Source organism: Saprolegnia diclina, assembly GCF_000281045.1.
Source record: "Saprolegnia diclina VS20 unplaced genomic scaffold supercont1.12, whole genome shotgun sequence".
In the NCBI taxonomy this organism is placed as follows: domain Eukaryota; phylum Oomycota; class Saprolegniomycetes; order Saprolegniales; family Saprolegniaceae; genus Saprolegnia; species Saprolegnia diclina.
In genome coordinates this window covers 532,875-547,093 of record NW_008246079.1, presented here as the reverse complement: position 1 = coordinate 547,093, position 14,219 = coordinate 532,875, and the positions used below count along the sequence as shown (strand labels likewise).

General features: G+C 60.2%; 6 protein-coding genes across 6 annotated transcripts; 3 read left to right on the top strand and 3 right to left on the bottom strand.

Annotated features, from left to right (window-relative positions):
* Positions 1-49: 49 nt before the first annotated feature.
* SDRG_04873 (hypothetical protein) lies at positions 50-2,652 on the top strand. Its single transcript, XM_008610561.1, has 11 exons — positions 50-374; positions 420-452; positions 497-747; positions 843-980; positions 1,024-1,064; positions 1,110-1,186; positions 1,237-1,303; positions 1,350-1,539; positions 1,587-1,670; positions 1,718-1,965; positions 2,009-2,652. Exons 1-11 carry the CDS (start codon positions 62-64, stop codon positions 2,562-2,564), a joined length of 1,998 nt encoding a protein of 665 aa, XP_008608783.1. The 5' UTR covers positions 50-61; the 3' UTR covers positions 2,565-2,652.
* Positions 2,486-3,918, bottom strand: SDRG_04872 (hypothetical protein). Its single transcript, XM_008610560.1, has one exon. It carries the CDS (start codon positions 3,881-3,883, stop codon positions 2,705-2,707), a length of 1,179 nt encoding a protein of 392 aa, XP_008608782.1. The 5' UTR covers positions 3,884-3,918; the 3' UTR covers positions 2,486-2,704.
* Positions 3,919-4,410: 492 nt separating this feature from the next.
* On the top strand, positions 4,411-6,774 carry SDRG_04871 (hypothetical protein). The gene is made up of 5 exons (XM_008610559.1): positions 4,411-4,498; positions 4,560-4,994; positions 5,040-5,254; positions 5,302-5,426; positions 5,474-6,774. Exons 1-5 carry the CDS (start codon positions 4,450-4,452, stop codon positions 6,711-6,713), a joined length of 2,064 nt encoding a protein of 687 aa, XP_008608781.1. The 5' UTR covers positions 4,411-4,449; the 3' UTR covers positions 6,714-6,774.
* On the bottom strand, positions 6,703-8,822 carry SDRG_04870 (hypothetical protein). The gene is made up of 5 exons (XM_008610558.1): positions 8,327-8,822; positions 8,030-8,278; positions 7,343-7,982; positions 7,059-7,298; positions 6,703-7,011 (listed from the first exon to the last, which is right to left on the bottom strand). The coding sequence occupies exons 1-5, from the start codon at positions 8,794-8,796 to the stop codon at positions 6,781-6,783; spliced, it is 1,830 nt and encodes a 609-aa protein (XP_008608780.1). The 5' UTR covers positions 8,797-8,822; the 3' UTR covers positions 6,703-6,780.
* A 799-nt stretch (positions 8,823-9,621) lies between these two features.
* Positions 9,622-10,122, top strand: SDRG_04869 (hypothetical protein; the record flags this gene model as incomplete). The annotated part of the gene is made up of 1 exon (XM_008610557.1): positions 9,622-10,122. One exon carries the CDS (start codon positions 9,622-9,624, stop codon positions 10,120-10,122), a length of 501 nt encoding a protein of 166 aa, XP_008608779.1.
* Positions 10,123-10,153: 31 nt separating this feature from the next.
* Positions 10,154-13,431, bottom strand: SDRG_04868 (hypothetical protein; the record flags this gene model as incomplete). The annotated part of the gene is made up of 11 exons (XM_008610556.1): positions 12,593-13,431; positions 12,420-12,543; positions 12,045-12,377; positions 11,943-12,001; positions 11,496-11,893; positions 11,314-11,446; positions 11,064-11,255; positions 10,870-11,016; positions 10,709-10,822; positions 10,495-10,659; positions 10,154-10,444 (listed from the first exon to the last, which is right to left on the bottom strand). The coding sequence occupies exons 1-11, from the start codon at positions 13,400-13,402 to the stop codon at positions 10,154-10,156; spliced, it is 2,766 nt and encodes a 921-aa protein (XP_008608778.1). The 5' UTR covers positions 13,403-13,431.
* Between the last annotated feature and the right edge of the window lie 788 nt (positions 13,432-14,219).

Below are 14,219 nucleotides of genomic sequence, written 5' to 3'. Positions count from 1 at the left end.
TGCCACACCTACCCCTTGAACGCTGCATCCGGATCTATCTTTGCGTAACCACCGTGGCGCGATGGCGGGGGTCGTGTGCGAGCGGGTCAAGGTCTACTGTCGCCTGCGTCCGCAGCTCGTCGCCGCCGCGCCCGAAGACGACGGGTCGACGTTTGTCACGGGCGGCGCGTCGCACTGCGTGGGCGGCGGCGCGGCCGTCACCATAGCCGGTACCGAGAGCCATCCGCTGCCAAAGCGGCTCGTCTTGAAGGACACGAATGCGAGTCCCAAGGACTTTGAATTCGACGGGTGCTTTCGCCAAGACGCGACACAGGACGCCGTGTACGCGGCAGTCGCGCGCGACCTTGTGCAGAGCGTCCTTCTCGGCTACAACGGTGCGGTCGCCGATGCTCGAACTCTCTGGCTCATGCGTGGACTAGCAACGATCATGGCGTATGGCCAGACCGGCTCGGGTAGGCAAAGGCACCTGCAAGTCGGCTCTGGACACGAACTCTAGGCAAGACACACACAATGATGGGGCCGACCGAGGACGGACCGGACCGCGGCGTGATTCCGCGCTGTCTCCAGAGACTGTTTACGTCGCCGACCGAGACCGGGCTCCGATTTCACTTGAGTTTTGTGCAAATCTACTGCGAGCGCGTCTTGGACCTTCTGAGCGGCCTCCCGACGCCCCTCTCGATCCGCGAGAGCGAAGACGACGGTGTGTTTGTCGACGGTGTTCAGAAAAAGCACGTGCACTCGGTCGAGGTATCCAACTATCCAACTATCCATCGATCCATTGATCCATTGATCCATTGATCCATCGATCCATTAATCCATTGATCCATTCGGTGGCGGCGTAGGAGTGTCTGCACTGGATCCACGTCGGCAATGCCAACCGCACGGTGGCCGCCACCAACATGAACGCTCACTCGAGCCGCAGCCACGCCGTCATTACGCTTCAAGTCGAGCGCATCGATGCGGCGCAGGCCTCGTCCCAGGTGCGTCGTCACCGCGATTGTGTCAAGAACGATCGCGGTCTAGGTCGTGCAAAAGAGTCAGCTGCATTTGGTCGACTTGGCCGGGTGCGTCAAAACCCAAGTGCGATGGAGCTAAGGCCAAGGAACTAGGTCGGAACGGGTCAAGAAGTCGCTTGTCCGCGGGTCGCACGTCAACGAGCTCAAAGCGATCAACCTCTCCTTGTCGGGTCAGCCCCTCACGTGCCGACTCTCATCTGTCCTGAACGCGCACGAGTAGCGCTCGGCAACTGCATCTCGGCGCTCAGCAAGCAGCAGTCGCACGTGCCGTACCGTGATAGCAAATTGTACAACTTGTCGCAATGTACAATGACCTAATGCGGCCGATGGCAGAACCCGGCTGCTCCAAAACAGCTTGGGCGGCAACGCCAAGACCGCCCTCATCCTCGCCGTGACGCCCGAAGCCTCGGAAGCGGCCGAGAGCCTCGCGACGCTGCAATTTGGCCAGCGCGCTATGCAAATCCAAGTCTCAGCGCACGTCAACGTCGTGCCCGACTACAAACGTCTCGTCGAGATGCTTCAGGTTCTATCAAAGCTGCAAATTATACTTGCTCAGCCTCAAAATGCTAGGCCAAAGTCGACGCGTACGAAGACAAGTTGCACGGCCTCGACACGGAGCTGCAGGCATCCCGGGACCAACAGGCGTTTCTCGTCGTACGTCCTAGCGCAAGTCGACGCTCTATGTCCATGGTACCTTGTAGAACCAAGCCGACGAGGCAAGGCTCGAAGCCTCCAAGATGGCCTTTGAGATGGAAGCGCTCAAGACCACAACCCAGCTGCAAATTGCTATGGCCAAACAAGCACCGTCGCCCGACCGTGCAGCGGCCGAGAGTGATGACGCACGTGAGGCATCAGCTTCGTCATCGTCCAACGTGTTGGAGGCGTTCGAGTCCAAACTGCAAGCACTCACAGCTCAGCACAGCGCCGAGCTCTACGCCCTCAAGCAGCGGTACCCACACATGGCATCCTATGGTGTGTTGAAACCTTGATAGATTCGACTTTCAAGTCGAGACGCACAAGCAAATTGCGAACCGCGCCAACCAGGAGTGGCACAACATTGAGCACGAGCTCTCGAGCGAGCGCACGGCGCACCTTGAAACGTGCCACGAGCTCCGCGCGACAAAAGAAAAGTACTTTGCGCTCGAGAGCGACCACGTCGACCGCATCAGCGACGTCAGCAGCGAAAAGAAGGAGCTCGAGACCCACGTCGCGTCCCATCTGCAGACCATCCAGCGGCTTGAACACACGATCGGCGACCTCCGGCTGCAGCTGGTCGAGGCGCAGAGCGGGCGCTCCGAGCTCTCGGCATCGATTGACGCCAACTTTGTGTCGCGCGACCAAGTCAACGAGATGGAAGCCCTCTATTCGGACGCGATCACCAAGCTCCAGAGCCGCGTCGAGTCGCTCGAAGGTCAAAAGCCCAAGAAACCATCACCACCCATCCTCGAAACCCCAAAGCCGCCGTTGATCCCAGTCAAGAAAGACTCGCTGATTGGCAAGAAGGCTGTGCCCAAGGTTGGCCGCGTCATGCCCGGCGGGCGGCGTTGAGACCACGTCGACTCTAGTATGTACAATATACCCAATTAACGCTGGCGACGCTTCAACGTTGCTTATGGCAGAGTTGTTGAGAGAGTACCAAACTCAGATTCGTAACAACTTGAACAGGGGCAGACGGAGAGATTACAGAATTATAACTCGTGGGCATGGAGCGACCACCCCGGCTGGCTCTTCCGGTCCTTGACCACAAGACGGAGCTCGTGGAAGCACGTGTACACGTGCGACGCGAGGTTTTGCATGCGGAGCTCGTCGTGGTTCTCGTGCACCGGGGCACGATAGTAGCACGGGATGTACTCGTCGACCGTCGCAAACGTCACGGCGACGCTGCCGTGGTGGAGCCGGGTCACAGACTCGACGGGACACGCCGTCTGGTCCTTGCCACACGCCCAGTACGGGATCCAGCCCACGTACGCGCCTTCGTGCAGCCCGTAGCCGTCCAAGAGCACCGAGATGGGCTCGTTGGCATATGCAAACGACGGCTCGAGGCCTGTCAACGCCGACGACGACCGCGCTGTGAACCCATCCAGCTTCTTCCAGCCGTGGTGGCCGGCAAAGAGGAGAAAGAGAATGGCTTTCACACGGCTCGAGTAGAAGCGGAGGCCCAGCAAAAGCAGGACGAGCAGCGCTAGCAGCGCTTGCAGCAGTGGCGTGTACACCGACGCTAGCGACACGCCGTCGAGGGGCAAGCACGCTAGTGACTGCGAGGCGAGGCACGGCGCGAGGAGCTCCATGACATTGTGTTCGGCGATACAAGCCTCAATGGCGGCTACGCTCGGTGGCCACTTGAAGAGACGCCCTGCGAGGAAGCCTTGGGCGTCGCAGGCGCTGGCAAAGGCCAGGGACGCAACCAGACCGAGCGCAACCCAGTTGAGGAGGACCGTCCAGAGGAACGAAAAGATAGATCGACACCGCAGCGGCCAATACGGTGCGTAGAGGCAGCGGTACAGCAGTAGCGGCAGTAGCGTCGCACCGCCAATGGTCGACCAAAACACGTTTTCGAGCAAGAGCCGCAGCCAGGACCGCGTGTCTGCAGTACGTCGCGCCGCCGACCGCGCGGGCTTGGGCACGGGAATGTCGTTGGCCCATTGCAGCGGAGAGAGGCCCACATCGCCATCGTCGCTCTCGTCGTCGCTGCTCTCGTCCGCGTCCATGTCCACGGTCGAGTCTTCATCGTCGGACGAGTACGTAGCATCTTGGTCAATCAGCTCTTCGAGCTCGTCCATCAAGGCGTCGGCACGGTCCGCTGGCCACTGTGGCTGGGACGCGATGCCCAAGGCCCGGCGCTGGCCTCTCGTCATCATCCCTGGCATGGCGGTGGCGGTGGCGTCGCTGACGTTGGGAACACTATCCGTACTGCGCCGGATATTGCCGCCGTGGCCACAAATAGCCACCAATAACCACAAATATTCGCCCAAACCACTGACTGGGATGAAGCGCCATGGCCCAACACGTCAGGTACCGCGGGATGGGGCATGTGCAATGCTGGCACACTCCAGACACGTCCACGCTGCAGTAGCGGTGTATCTGGCTGCAGCTATCTAAGCATATCGGAAGCATCCAGGGGCAAAAAAGGGATCACTCCTGTCTCTTCCATCCTCCGAGTCCGTCGTGGCAACCTTCGCAGCGACTCCAACGATACCGGTATGGGCATTGTTGGCTTTAGTAGACCAGTGAATAGAGAGGTGCTTCACCAACTACTAGTAGAGCAGGGCAGGCTGGTAGTCGGTAGCTGCAGTCGGTGACTTGCTGGCGTGGCGCATGACGTAATACCCTCTTTGTTCTGATATTGCGTTTCGCAGGTCGTCGCTCACCAAGATCAGTTGCGTTGGTCACATTTTTAGACTCGGCTTCTGCGGCAAGGACGGCGGCGACGACCATGGAGGGCTGGCTCACCAAGCGGCGCGACCACATGAACATCATCTGGAGTACGTCCTCATGGAGCATGGAGCTAGGTAGACGCTCCATCTCATGCGCTTCCGTGTGTAGCGGAGCGCTATTTCATCCTCGACGGCAACAACCTGCGCTACTACAAGAAGCGGGGCGACCCCGCGCCGCGAGGCGCGTATGTGCTCACGGACGGCTGCGTCGTGGGCAAGGTCTTCAACTCGGAGGAGAAGCACAAGCACCATGAGCCGGTGTGGATGTTCCGCATCACGTTTGCGGTCGAAGCGGGCGAGAAGAGCTACAAGAAGGACCGGTTTGTCGACCTCGGCGCCAAGACGGAGGCGCTCGCGAACGAGTGGAAGAAGACGCTCGAGCAGACCATCTCGGGCGTGAAGGAGATGTTCAAGCACGTGCGCACGATGAAGTACGAGGCGGACCTCGGTGCCACGAACCCCGAAGTCGTCTCGAAGCTCCTCGCCGAGGACGAAAACATCTCGCTCTTCAACCTCGACGAAGACAACGCCAAGGCCGAGCAAGGTATTGCTGACAGACCCCTTTGACGTGTCTCATATTGTCTCCTAGGATGGTGGCTCGCGCGCGTTGAGGACGGGCTGCGCATCATGCAGGAGTGCCCGTTGGGCCACCAAGTGGCAGCATCCATGTATGCACACCACGCGACGCTCGCCAACAACCTCCTCTTTGCGTCTGCAATCAGCTCCGTCCTCGCGTTCAGCATCATGTACTCGTTCATTCACAACATGCTCATCTGCATCCTCACGGCTGTCGGCGCCATCGTTGTACGCTGACGTCCATACCTTTTCTGTGATCTCATGCACATGCGTAGGTGTGTGGCATCACGCTCATGCCCAAGTCGTACATTGAAATTCCGAGCTTGCGCGTCTCCCAGGTCGTGCACGGCTCGCCCACGGACGTCTTCCGCCTCATCATGAACCCGTCGCGGTACCAGCGGTACCAACATGTCTCGTTGTCCAAATCGCTCATGTGCCACATACAAGGTGGGACTCGTCGGTGGCGTCGATGAAGGTGATCCAGACCATGGACGACCACGCCGACATCATTTACATTACGCTTCGCCCCGTGTACATTTGGCCCATGTGGCAGAAGCCGCGCGACCTCGTGCTCATGCGCTACTGGCGCCGCGAGGAAGACGGCTCGTACTTTGTCATGTACCAGAGCACGACGCACCCCGAGTGCCGCGTGCGCCACAACTATGTGCGCGCCAACCTCCTCGGCGGTGGCTTTGTCATTGCGCCGCAAAAGACTGCCATCGCGGGCGGCGTCCGGTCGCTCGTCACGTACGTCCTCCGGTACGACCCGAAGGGCAGCGCCGCGCTCTACCACCAGCTCGGCATGGACGTCGACATGGTCGTCCCGATGCTTCGCGCGATCGTTGGTATTCGCGACGAAATGAACACGAACGACTTTATCACGCCCATTGTGACCGTCTCGGAGCCCGCGTCGACGGGGGCCGCCGGGCGCAGCGAGCTCGGCGCCACGACGGTCGATGCGGCCGGCCTCGTCAACGGCGTCAAGAAGTGGAAGACGTCGCTGCCCGAAAAGATGTGGGGCGAGCCGGACGCGTCCCTCTTTGCCGTGCGTGGGCCCAACTACCTTGTCGATAAGAAGAAGACGCCGTCGGCGCCGTCGCGCTTCCACCTCGTTGGTGTCGATCTCCTCTCGTACGAAGTCGCGTCGGAGCGCTATCATGTCGCGTCGCGCCCCGGGTCGCTCGTGCAGAGCGCGACGAGCTTTACGTTTGTCGTCAACATGATCATCCCGAGCCCCAACAATTTGAGCATGGTCTTTTACTACCAGCCCGACTCGGCCAACATCTTTACCGAAAACACGCCGTTTTCCGAACTCCTCAACGACTTTTTGGACGGCGACGACGCGTTCCGGAACTCGCGCTTCAAGCTCATCCCGACGGTGGTCGAAGGCAGCTTTATCATCAAGCAGAGCGTCGGGTCCAAGCCGACGCTGCTCGGCAACAAGCTCAAGTGCCCGTACCACCGCGGCGACAACTACTTTGAGGTCGACTTGGACATTTCGTCGAGCTCGGTCGCCAACACGGTCGTCGGCATGGTCACGGGCGTTACCAAGATCCTCGTTGTCGACATGGCGTTCCTCCTCGAGGCGCAGACGGAGGAAGAGCTCCCGGAAGCTATCCTCGGCACAGTGCGATTGCAGCACGTGTCGCTCGACAACCCAATCAAGGTCCCCAAGCTCCAAAAGTAACCGCGGACATTTTTACTAGGATATGGCTACACTCAATGTACATGGTCTCTATCTCGTCCTATTGACATTATCGCGACGGGTCGGGCTCGAGCTGCGTGTAGTCCCAAACCTCTTGGCTCATGGCCATGCCGTTCCATAGTCGGTTGACAATGCTTGCGTTGTAGAGGTCGGCGGGCGTGAGGCAGTCGAGGATCCGAAGCGCCACGTCTCTCCGCACGGGCGGCTTGTCTTCGCCAAAGAGAGGGTACACCACGAGCTTGGCCTCGCGTCGCGCTTTGAGCGGCGTCCCCGACTTCTCCTACACTCGACTCTAAGTCGTCGCAACGTATCAAGTTGATACAATACCCGTAGAATGCTGGCGCTAAACGCAAGGTCTTTGGGTGTCTTGAGGTCGAGACTCGTGGCCCGCTTGACGACGAGCGGCGTCCGTGTCTTGACGGGCGTGACCGCCGACGTCGTTCGGACCATGTTGGTGCCGGGTTTGGGCGCTGTCACATGGCGCAGAAGCGCTGGCACGGCTTTGTGCTTGGCGGCGGACCGACCCGCCGTATGCTGTGCACAGCCGCCCGGCTGGTTCTTGCAGTCCTAGACGTGACGTGAGCTCAGCCTTCGGGTATGAAGAAGCGTACGATGCACTTGCAGTTGTCGCCGCAGGGCACACCGGCCTGGAAACACTCGCAGTACTTTTTCTGGCAAAACGATTTTTTGCAGTGGCACCCGTTGTGGTGGATCGGCGTCGTCTCCTCCTTCTTGATCTTGGGCCGGAACGCGTTCGGGTTGCGCTCGAGCGTCAACGTGATGGCTTCGGTGCGCAGCGGCTCGGACGCCGGCGTGTTGGCGCACCCGACGCACTTGCAGCTCTCGTCGCAAAAGCCCCCGGACGCAAAGCACTCGCAGTAGAGCTTGAGGCACTTGGACTTCTTGCAGTTGCACGGATTTCGCTTCTTGGGCGTCACGGCGAGTGTCGGTGGCGGGACCACGGGCACTGGGACTTCGTGCTTGATGCGGACGGTCGGCGCCGAGAGCCGCAGCTTCTTTGCAACTGTCGCAACGACCGGCTCCTCGCCTTTGACGTCGTCGACGTCGTCGCTCATGTCGAGGCGCTTCGTGACCGACTCGATGTCCCGCGAGACGACTTTGAGCTTGCGTGGCGCGGTCGTGGGCGGCGTCGGGCCCGCAAGCCGCATGCTGTGGCCCAAGCTCAGGCTGGTTTCACTCAGCGCACGCACGGCCTTGGCATTCTTGGTCGCGGCCTTGTTCTCCTTGCGCCTACATCGCCCATTATGTCTTGTGGGCGCGACAATGGATACGCGTACAAGGAATCGTTGATGGACTTGAGGCTTTGCTGCGTGCTTAGTGTGCTCGAGAGCTGGATGACGGTCGCGGACCCGGGCGTGCTCTCGGCGCGGTGGAGACGACCCGGCGTTGCGCTCGTTGACGCCTGAAAGTTGGGAAACGACGTCGCAAAGGCCGAGGATGGCGAGCAGTCAAAGTCGAGACGCTGCGCGACGCGAGGGCACTCGGTGTCGGTGTCGGGCGTCATGTCTTGCCGGAACGGCGGCATCCTACACGCGCTGCATGAGCGGGCATCACGACACATGCAAATTGCGCACAGCTTGGTGAGTGAGCCCATGAGGACGGGCGTGAGCGGCGCGAGGCGCGTCGATAGCGCTGGCGACGCGGCCTCGTCGAGTGTGCTAACGTCGACAATCGGCGGTAGTGAGTGGGCAAACGAGAAGAAGCTCTGGTGGTCCTGCTCGGTGGTCTTGATGGGCGACATGAGAAAGCGGAATTGGCCCTTCTCGTGGTCGTCGATCTTCCAGTCCGAGAACGGGCTCAACACGTAGGCCGAGGCGTGCTGCTGCTTGTCGTCCATCCAGCTGCGCTTCCGCGTCCGGACTGGCGTCGTATGGCCCTTCTCCGTCTCCTTCTTGCTGCTGCTGCTGTACGGCGACCGGAAGAAGCTCGAGGGCGAGTAGCCGGCGGGCGTCGTCGCCTCCTTCGTAGGCGCATGGCGCCGGGCGGCCGGCGACTCAGCGCCATGCCAGTCGGCAAGGAAGTCTACCTCGGTCGTCTCGGCCATCGTCGTCCGCGCCAATCTAAAAGTTGACCTCGCCAATCAAGGTGCACATCCTCTACAACTTAATACGTTGAAGGTCGCCGCGCGGGAAATGTAGCCGCGCACTTGATGTTTGTATAGCGGTATCCGGACGCCGCGCGATTGGTCAAAAAGAAGCGGGAACCACTCACGGCCATCGCGTATGATTGGCTGAAATGGAGCGCACGACCCGCGAAAAGCCGTGGGCGATGCCACGCCGCGGATGACACGCTCGGGTACAACGGCCCACTCTTGGCCTCGTTGCCGATCGCAGTGTCTCTGACACGCCGCTTCTTGCACTGCGAGACTTGATACGGCAATGTCGCCATCTTCCGAGCCAAATTTCGCGCCAAAAATACCTGCTCCTGAGATCCGATGAAACATCAAAGTACATGGACGAAGCGCCTCCAGCTCTAGCTCTTAGAATCACTCGAGCGCTGCTCCACGGTGCTGTACTCGAGCACGCATTTAGAGTGACGCGAGTGGCCTACGGGTTCCCTCCCGACAATACTCGAGGCTCTGAAGCAGGGACTACAATGTACGAGCAGGAGACAACTTGTCCGACATGCATGGATCGACGTGTCTCAACGCGTGTGGACTGAAGCTCATAAGGTCGTGGCTACTGCAGGCTGCGTTGCACGATTAGTGGGTGCCGACAGATCTGCCGGAGCTCCTCGTCTCCGACGCTAGCAAGACCAAGTGGGGATGCGTCTTCTCGATGTAGCGGCAGTCAACGCATCGCAAGAGCTCGTACATTTCGCAGGGTTGAGAGTGGGAAAGTTGCGTGTTTTCAGCGGCACTATTTTTTCGATGCCGAGCGTGTTTGTGACCGTCGGGACCACGTCCTTTGACGCGCTCGTGGCGGCGCTCGACACGCCCGCCGTGTACGCGACGCTGGCGGCGGCTGGATACACGCAAGTCGTCTTCCAGATCGGGCGCGGCAGCTACGAGCCGTCGGCGATCGAGGCGCCGGTCCGCGTGACGAGCTATCGCTACAACGCAGCGTACAAGGCCGACATTGAGGCGGCGTCGCTCGTCATTAGCCACGCGGGCGCGGGCACCATCATGGACGTCCTCCACGAGCGCAAGCACCTCATCGTCGTGCCCAACACGCAGCTCATGGACAACCACCAGACGGAGCTCGCGAGCGCGCTCGCCGACCGCCGCCACCTCTTGCAGGCAGCACTGGCCGAGCTGCCCACGCTGCTGGCGACCATGAAGTGGGACAACATTGAGCCCTACCCGCAGGTCGACGAAGACGCGTTTCCGCGCCTCGTGGACGACATGATGCTCGGGCCCCATGCGACGTGACGCGGCAATAGATAGCATTATAGGTGTGTGCTTAGGCATCGTCTTCGCCATCCTCGTCATCCTTGTCCTCGCTGTCGTCTTCTTCGTCCTCGCTGTCGTCTTCTTCGTCATCGTCGTGAAAGACCAGTTGTTGCTGCATCTGAAATGACGTGGATTTCTGCAGCTGGAGCTGGAGCTTGGTGGGCGTCGGCAGTTTGCTCAGAAGCATGTGGTTGGCTCGCTGGAGGCGCGCAATCTCAGCTTCCTTTTCACTCAGCGACGTCGAGAACTGCGTCACGAGCCGCTGCAGCTCGGCGTTCTGGCTCTGGACACGGGTCATGTCCTAACCCAAGAGGTCGCACGGGTCAGAACTAGATAACACTAGATACATACCGCATCGCCAAGCCCCCGGCGCTTGGTCTGCGACTGGAGCGCATCTTCAAACTCAGTCGCTTCGTCCTGATACCGCTTGATATTGGCCTTGGCTACCGAGAGCTCGACTTGCAGCCGAGATCGGTCCTTGAGCTGCGCCTCAATGTCAGCAATCGACCGCCCGCCCTGCAGTACGCTGCGTGTCGTTGCCACTCCAAGAGCATTCATTACGTACCTTGACGAGCCGCTTGAGTTCGTTCGCGAGACCCGTGGCTTTGGCCTTGAGCCCGTTGCGCTCTTCGGTGAGCTTCATGTGCTGCTGCTGCAACTCGACCAAGTCCGCGCGCACCTAGCATCTCACTGTCCCCACCAAATGAGAAAGCAAGTCGTCCGTACCTTGCGCGCATCCGTGTCGGCGCATTGGAGCTGCTTTTCCAGCTGACGTATAGTGTCGTGGGCCGCAGCGAGCGCGACGTCGGCGGCGCTTTTCTTGGCTTCCAGCGCACGCATTAGCTCCCGGAGACTCTGCGTGGTAGCTTCCAACTAAACAACCACAGACCATACGCCCAGAGTCGGCAGTTGATCCGCACCTTTTTGCTGCGCTCGTTGGCTATTTTAGCCGCCGAGAGCTCCGAGACGAGTGACTCGAGTCGACTGTGCAGCTGCGTGGACTCGGCTTTGGCTTCGTCGAGCTTGCGGTCTCGGACCTCGACCGCGATCGCCATCAAGTTGCGCTCGTTTTGCGTGGCCTTGATCACAAGCGCTTGCGACGCGACTTGTCGCTACCCACATGTCGTCGTTTCCTCTCTCGGGGCAGAGAAAGAGAAATAAAGCGCGTACGCGGAGGTCGGCGATGACCGCCGCGTCATCGACGGCCTTGGTCGACGCACTGCGCTTGAGAGTCGGCTTGACCACGGGGTCATGACACTCGGTCGTTGCGTCTTCAGCGTCGTCGTCCATGAGATGTTCAAGACTACGCATTGTGCAGGTGGTATCCTCGATGCATACACGTTGACCCGTACACAGTCTTTTCCATCGGCGAGCCTGCAAAATGAGCTTCCGTTGCCCGCACCGACGCGACCGCCTCCGTCGACAGCAGCGCATTGCGGAACGTGCGCAGCGCCAGGGCAATGATATCGCGCGACGCTGGTGTCTGCGCCACGAGGTGGATCGCGCCGACGTGCGCCATGTCCAACGCGCACAACTCGTTGGGGCGTGTACCGATCACGTCGCCTCCGGCTTGGAAGCGCAGCACAAAGCTTAGGGCGTCTGCCGCGTCCAGATAGATGTGCGTCTCGACCGAGTAGTCGGCTTGCACGACGACGCCGCACTCGTCTTCGGCAATTTTGAGAAGCGTGAGGCCATTTCGGTTGAGTTTGAGTTGAAAGCTGTTGTCCGTGTCCGAGTGTGCCAACGTCGCCTATGTCATTCGGCATCAAAATGACAAACTAACTAGAAAAAGTGGCTACCGAGAAGGAGCCCGAGCCAGCTTCGACGACCATTTGCACCGTCTCCTTGATCGAGGGGTCTGCAGAGCATGTGAGATGACGATTGCGAGAGTGGCAAGAGACCGAGGACGATAGGGCCATAGACGGCAACCTTGCCGCGCGTCGGTGACGCGCCGTCGTGACGCGGCTGGCCGTGGCATTGCACGTACAGCAGCGCCTCGGCATCGTCCAGCGACGGCTCGTAGCGCTCGTGCGTCGCACCGCGAAGAATCAAACACTCGGTGGGCGACGTCGACCGGTACCACTGGAAGAGAACGTCGCCTTCGTCTTCGTGGGGCGAAAGCACGCGGGAGGCGGCGACGACGCGCAACAACGTGGTGTGGTAGACGCTTGCATCCGGGGTTGCGGTCTCGGGCTGGATCGAGATCCCACGAACGAGGCTCGAGAGCGCTTCATCTACGCGCCAATGTAAGCTACGTCCTTACGCCAGTACGATACCTCGTTCGTCCGGGCGCTTGCCCGGGAGCATCTTGGAGAGGAGCGTCGTGGACGTTCGGCTCACTTTTTCCAGCGAAATCGAGTCTTGCCAGGTCCGGAATTTGGTTTGAAAGTTGCTGTCCACCTGCATTATGTGGTATACAGGTTGCACCTACTGCTGCAGACGGAGGTACCTGGAGGGGCGGCGACGGTGGCTGCCCCGTCGGCTGTGGCGGAGGCGACGTCCACGAAACACTTGTAGCGGGTCCACTTGGTGACTCGGTGAAGGACGCATGGCGTGGGCTCTCGTGGGTCGGCTTTGCGAGTGGATCGTTGCCGAACGACGCCCGCTTTGTGCGGCCATCAAAGATCTGACCAAACTTGGTGCCAACGGCGGCGGCCCAGCTGCCACCAGCGGGCGGTGTCGACGGCATGGACGGGAGGTCGCCGAGCGAGCTATTACGTCGGTGCTTGCTCGTGTCGATGTGCGAAGCGGTCGGGAAGAAGTCGGGAACGTGCGCTTTCGGTAAAATGGTCAGTGTGAGCGGGAAACTGGCGTTCGTCGCCTCCTTGATGATCTGGCCAAACGGGAGTTGCGTGCAGTCGATCGCGTTGAGCGAAATGACCATGTCCCCGACGGCGACGAGCCCGGACCTCTCGGCTTCGCTCTTGCCGCCATGACTCGTGGGCCGAAACGACTTGATGACGGCGCCGAGATGAGGTGGTGGACGGGAGCTCAGGTCCAGAAAGAGAGGTCCCTTGGATTCGTACCGGACGTGCCGTAGGAACGGCTGCATGCGGCTCGCCACGTCGAGCACATGGGGTAAGGTTGGCGCCTGGTCGACCTCGGGCGAGTCCGATTTGGGCGAGAGGCCGTCCATCGGTGAGCATGAGGCGGACGTCGACATGTATGTCTTGGCGGTTATGAAGCCATGGTCGTCGTCGTCCTGGCGGAGGATGCTCTCTTCGTCCTCGACCTCGATCTTCCCCACGGCCGCGGCCATCGCTCTCTGTTGCAGCGGGTTGTCGGTTGAGTATTTTTAGAGTCGCCCGGCATCCGGATAGCATATCCGGGATGCGGCGATCCACGCTGTGCGTCGACCGGTTGCCACGTCATTGATGCAAACTGTGTCCAGCTCCAGGCGGTAACTTGACGGCTCTTGCAAGGCAGCCAGACGCACGACCCGAACGACTTCGTAGGGCGCATGGGAGACGGTTGCTCTTGCGAGCACCGCAAGGAATGTTCTATCGTTCTTCCTTCTCGGACCTCGGAGGAACACTCTGGGCATCGATGCGAGCTGGCACGAGCTCTCTTGATAAAATTAACACCAGTACCTTGTGTCCTGTCGCTCGCATCTGTCGACAGCTCCTTGCGTGCTCGCTCGGCAAGGAGTCGGTTCGAAATTCGCCAGGAGATGGCTGGGCAGGCACACATACTGCAGCTGCTATGCACTGCGAATACATGGCGCCTGATTCCGCCTCCACCCTGGCGACTGCGGCTACATGCGATTGGTGCTGTAGGCCACTTGCCCCGTGCTTGGCGCGGCCTGCGACTCTGGCCGTTGCCCAAGGGTGGCGTCGGGTGGCGTCTCTCGATGCCCACTGCGTTCGTCTGGCGCTGGGCACAGTGGTGAGATTGCATCGACGACAACGACCACAAGAACGGACCTGTTGATTCAACGTTGAAATTCAAGTATGATCTTATGGAGGTTTAGGACCTCGAGCGGGCGGAACAGATCCACTCTCAGAGGTACATTCTAAAATAGTGTAAAGATACCATCGCCTGCGCCAGCGTTGAACGGAGGGGTACCGTGCTCGTTG